We start from the raw sequence: 6,000 nt of genomic DNA, 5'->3' as shown, positions 1-6,000 counted from the left end.
TATTTTCAAAGTAGGGTTGACAAAACATCACCACAAGCACTATATTCCCGAATTTCAACCACTGTAACAAAATGGCTAAATAATAAACCATAAGCTTTCACTGGTTTGAAGGAAGTACTGTCTACAGGGTAATTAAAGTGATATCCCTGGGTTAATGTAACTCTTGACTTAAATCAGGGTAAAAGCAGGTACACCCAGAAGACTGAGCAAGAACAACATTTATTTTTGTAATTTGTACTTCAAGTTAAAAAAATCTACAGATTTTATTACGAACATTGAAATCAGGCAAAGTTTAAAATAATATTCCATTACCATATGCACACAGTGAATTAAAAAAACAAAAAAAACCTCTTGTCTTTCCCTGCAGAGTGATGTTTGTCTAGTCATATTGCTATTTCCACAGGAGAAAATCTGCAGGCTTTAACTTGGTGCTCTACCATGCAGCCAACTATTCAGTCTAGAGTATTGCCACGCTCAAGATGCTGCATCATACTGTGAATGTCTTCTCAAAGCACCTCTATGTTGTACTGGTCAGCATTAAGACAGTCAAGACCATACCAGAGATTAAGTTAATTGTCCTGCTTAATATTTTCTTTGTTTTCATCTCCTTGCTGCTGTTTTATATGATGGATGTCAATTTCCAGCTGGACAATTGCTCGTTCGATCTCATAGTTTTTGCTAACAAGGGAAACCCATCTAGAAGAAAGAGAGCAATTTATTATTTGCACATAATGGTGTTAGCACACATGGAACCCCTTTCACTCACAAGTAAACAAAGTCGTAAACATCTAGACTAAATGGAACTAATTAGGGAGGCAAAGTACTTTCCATAACCCCTCCATTACACCATTAGGGCAGAACTGTTAGAGATGACTGCAACACGATATGGCAGAGATTCATCAGTCAAACAATGAAGTAAAGAAAGAAATGTAGTGTGGTCTCAAATCAGAAAGCACTGGGAATGTGTGGTTTGGGCAGACTAAATATTGGAGTTTAAATGGCTTATGTTTGCTATATGTCAATATAGCCAGGCCGCCGACAACCTCACGAAGTGGATCAGCAACTGCGCGGACGAACTCGCCCCACTGAGGACCCCGCCCAGCAGACCCGGCAGCAAGAAGGCCCCATGGTTCACCGACGAACTCAGGAGCTCCAAGAAGAACTGCAGAGCCCTCGAGAAAGTCTGGAGAAAGGAGCCCACACCGGACAACAGGACCACCCTCAAGCTCGCCTCCCGGAAGCACCACCAACTGATCCGCGCCGCCAAGAAAACGGCTTTCAAGAACCGACTGGACAACAACGCACACAACTGCAAGGAACTCTTCAACATCGTGAAAGAGCTCTCCAACCCCAACGCCGGAAACAACGACATCACCCCATCGCAAGACCTCTGCAACTCCCTCGCCTCCTACTTCCACAACAAGATCGCGGACATACACAACAGCTTCAGCACTCAACCGACCCACGCCACGACCACAGCAACGTCGCCCACCACCACCCTCCGAGCCTGGACTCCGATCAGCACAGAAGACACCGTCCGAGCGATGAACTCCGTCCACTCCGGATCTCCGACCGACCCCTGCCCTCACCACGTCTTCAACAAAGCTGACGCTATCATCGCACCCCACCTGCGGGACATTATCAACACCTCCTTCGACACCGCCACCTTCCCCGAGAGCTGGAAGCACGCCGAACTCAGCGCTCTACTCAAGAAACCCACAGCAGACCCCACCGAACTCAAGAATTACCGCCCCATCTCGCTACTCCCGTTTCCAGCCAAAGTCATCGAGAAGACCGTCAACAAACAGCTGGCCGCCTTCCTCGAGACGAACGGATCCCTCGACCCCTCGCAGTCCGGCTTCCGAGCCAACCACAGCACCGAGACCGCCCTCATCGCCGCCACCGACGACATCCGAGCCCTGATGGACAACGGAGAAACAGCGGCCCTCATCCTCCTAGACCTCTCCGCAGCTTTCGACACGGTCTGCCACCGCACCCTAGTGCAGCGCCTCAGCAACGTCGGAATCCAGGAGAAGGCACTGGAATGGATCGTCTCCTTCCTCGACGGAAGAACGCAGAGAGTCCGCCTACCACCGTACAAGTCAGAGGCCACCGAAGTCATCTGCGGCGTCCCTCAAGGATCCTCGCTGAGCCCTACCCTCTTCAACGTCTACATGAGCCCGCTCGCGGCCATCGCACGCCAACACAACCTCAACATAATCTCCTACGCCGACGACACCCAGCTGATCCTCTCCCTGACCAATGACCCCGCCGCCGCCAGAGCCAACCTGCACGAAGGGATGAAAGAGGTAGCCGAGTGGATGACGACCAGCCGCCTGAAACTGAACTCAGACAAGACGGAGGTCCTCATCCTGGGCTCCTCTCCCTCCGACTCCTGATGGCCCCCCGCCCTGGGCACCGCACCCAAACCGACGAACCATGCACGCAACCTGGGCTTCAACCTGGACTCCTCCCTCTCCATGACCAGTCAAGTCAACGCAGTCTCCTCGTCGTGCTTCAACATCCTGCGCATGCTTCGGAAGATCTTCTGGTGGGTCCCCACGGAGACCAGGAAGACCGTCACCCAGGCCCTCGTCACCAGCCGACTGGACTACGGCAACGCCCTCTACGCCGGAACCACCGCCAAGCTCCACAAGAGACTCCAGCGGATCCAGAACGCCTCAGCCAGACTCATCCTCGACATCCCACGAAACAGCCACATCTCCGGACACCTGAGAGACCTGCACTGGCTCCCCGTCAACAAAAGAATCACCTTCCGGCTCCTCACCCACGCACACAAAGCCCTACACGATCAAGGCCCGAGCTACCTCAACAACCGAATCAACTTCCACGCTCCCAAACGCCACCTCCGATCAGCCAGCCTCGCCCTCGCCGCCGCCCCACGCATCCGCAGAGCGACAACAGGAGGAAGGTCCTTCTCCTACCTGGCCGCCAAGACCTGGAACTCCCTCCCGGCTGATCTGCGCCTGACCCAAGACCACCTCGCCTTCAGGAAGAAGCTCAAGACCTGGCTGTTCGAGCAGTAACGGCACCCCCCCCCCCCCCCCCGCCCCCCTTAGCGCCTTGAGACCCTACGGGTAGGTAGTGCGCTCTATAAATGTCTTTGATTGATTGATTGAATAGTTTAACCAAATTAATATAAACCTGTGCCTCCAAGCCTCGATTACTGTGACCCTGGTACACACAATAACTTACCAACAACAAGCGCGCCATACAGAGTTAAAGAAATGGAGAAGATCAAAATGTCAGGAGGACCTTACACTTCTGAAAACACTCAGATCCAACTATTGTTCCGTGATCAACACAGCTAACCCTACCTAGACCACAATCAACAAAGAATCAACAGAAGCAAAGTGCTCTTTAAGGATGTGAAATAGCGTGCCAACACGATCTCAGAACCTGCTACCTCACTGGCAGCTGACATATACAACACTATCCATCTCTTCTTCATGAAGAGAATCATTAAAATCAGATTCATCATCATTACCCACACTATACCCTACACCCAGGCACCACATCACAAGCTGCCCATCCGTCAACACCATCTACCACAAAACCATCTCCCACAAAAACACCTTCAACATTCTGAACAGACTCAAAGCCTCCACATACCATCAAGAATCTGCACGGAGAAGCTCTCACACCCTTTATACAGATTGTCAATGCGCTGTTAATCCAGAGTACCTTCCCGGACAGCTTCAAGATCAGACAGATCCTTTACCTGCTGAAAAAGTCGACACAAGAACCAGTTGTTTTTGCTTTGATGTCCATCCCTTTAACCAACCACCACCCACCCCCACTATTGAAAAATCGTTGAGAAGGCAGTCACCGCTCAGCAATAGGAACGTATCAGCACGAATACGCTCCTTCAAGTCTATCAATCAGGGTTCACACCATGCTGCAGTACTGAAACAGCCGTGCTCCAAGTAGTCGAGGCACTACTTCCTTAATAAAAAATTTTAAAAACACAGTCCTTGCCTCCTAGTCCCACCCACTACTCAAAGTCTCTACAGCTTTTTACCCCATCGCCCATCTAGCAGTTTCACTCCTTCAAAACTTGCATGAGGTTCACTGATAAAAATCCTACATGCATACAGCCCTCTGACTTTTGAAATAAAATCATACATTTTTAACCGATCCACAATCCTGAACACATATTCACACACAAAGTATGGGCACGTGTCGCCTATCTTACACCAGTGTTGAACTCGAGGGTATAAGAAAAGCAACCGCTAGCCCTCTCTGTATGGGTGGTGTTTAGCTAGACCAGGAAGGCCCTCATCATTGTAGATTTTGTAGCTTTGTTCATTCCAAAACATGCTTCCGAGCACTTATTTTGACCCCTGGGTCCATGCCCCCACTTGAAGGATAGCCCTGAAACTTTCGATGCACAACTAGAATCACTGCCGCACTTTTTTTGGAAACGTTCTTGAAGATCATTGAACGGCGCCAAAGATAAAGGTAAGTCAAAAAACACAGTTTCTATGGATACATGGTCCCAACTATAACTACCTATTGGCAAAAGCAAGTAGGTTACATATACACATATATACAAGTCTCACTAGTTACTGCCCATTTAGTCTCCAAACTGTCCAAATACTTTTGCAAATTCATTGTTGTGCTAGGTTTTACAGCCACTCAATGTTGCATCTTCCAATGAGTTTTTAAATTTTTCACCCAAAGTGTCTCACTAACTGCAAAAATGTTCAATTTGTCAGCAATTAGCAAAGCAGAGTACATTAATGGCTCAGAAATTCAATGCACTTGAAATGGTTAGCTTGCTTGCTATTTAAAGAGAAATATTTCTAAGAAATATACTGGATGATTTCAGTGTATATACTGGGGGCTGGGGAGAGGGCGGGGGATGTTCAGGTCGTCTTCTGCTATGCCTTTCTTAGCTCCATATTCAAATTTTTAACTGGACTTGATCAGCCGTGGGTGGAAAGTGTAGGTTAACGATTTTCACTTATTCCCCAAATAGTTTTACTAGGATATCAACCTGGATTGAAATAGAGATGTCTGGTACAAAATATATGGTTTTGCTTCTATGGATGTTTATCCCAGGAGCAAGCTGCACTGCAATGTGGAAACTGGTTAAGTAACACCAATTAGACATGTTACTCCCCATTCCCTAGGTGACCTATAGGTATACCTTGTGATCTCTTGGTAAGAAAACATCCTAGATTTACCCTTTAAGACTCAAACACAAGGTGCAGTGCTGTTGCCCAATAATTGTATTAGTGTACGGTTCATCACACTACCTGGTTTCATACATTTGGGTTTCAAGACGTTGGATTCGAGATAGCCTGGCTGATGAGGGCTGTGAGCCCAAAATCGGTCCCACAATGCTTGTTTCCAGTCCAGGGAAGACATGATGATGGATTAAACCCGGAACAGTTGACTGGGGGTGAGTGCTTGCAATGTTCAACACTCAGTCCATCATCCCCTTTGGTTTTGCTTTGTTCGCCCTAAGTTGGCAGGGTATGCCCAGACGTGGGTCCCTTGCGCATTTTGCCACTGGATTCAAGACAGCCTGGCTGATGAGGGCTGTGAGCCCCTAACCGGTCCCAATCAATCAATCAATCAATCAAAGACATTTATAGAGCGCACTACTTACCCGTAGGGTCTCAAGGCGCTTGGGGGTGGGGGGTGGGGGGGGGGGGGGGGGGGGTGGGGGGGGGTGCCGTTACTGCTCGAACAGCCAGGTCTTGAGCTTCTTCCTGAAGGAGAGGTGGTCTTGGGTCAGGCGCAGGTCGGTTGGGAGGGAGTTCCAGGTCTTGGCGGCCAGGTAGGAGAAGGACCTTCCTCCAGTTGTCGCTCTACGGATGCGTGGGACGGCGGCGAGGGCGTGGCTGGCTGATCGGAGGTGGCGTTTGGGGGCGTAGAAGTTGATTCAGTTGTTGAGGTAGCTCGGGCCTTGATCGTGTAGGGCTTTGTGTGCGTGGGTGAGGAGACGGAAGGTGATTCTTTTATTGACGG

General features: G+C 49.2%; 1 protein-coding gene across 1 annotated transcript in view; it reads right to left on the bottom strand.

Annotated features, from left to right (window-relative positions):
• Positions 1-202: 202 nt before the first annotated feature.
• The window catches only part of BCAS2 (BCAS2 pre-mRNA processing factor), a 90,243-nt gene continuing 84,445 nt past the window's right edge, over positions 203-6,000 (bottom strand). Inside the window, exon 7 of the mRNA XM_086923289.1 lies at positions 203-696. Coding sequence (XP_086779415.1) covers positions 570-696 — 127 coding nt within the window. The 3' untranslated portion in view covers positions 203-569. The remainder of the gene's footprint in view (positions 697-6,000) is intronic.

Source organism: Lissotriton vulgaris, chromosome 5 (genome assembly GCF_964263255.1).
Source record: "Lissotriton vulgaris chromosome 5, aLisVul1.2, whole genome shotgun sequence".
Lineage (NCBI taxonomy): Eukaryota > Metazoa > Chordata > Amphibia > Caudata > Salamandridae > Lissotriton > Lissotriton vulgaris.
The sequence above is the reverse complement of the archived record's forward strand: the minus strand, read 5'-3'. Positions and strand labels throughout refer to the sequence as shown.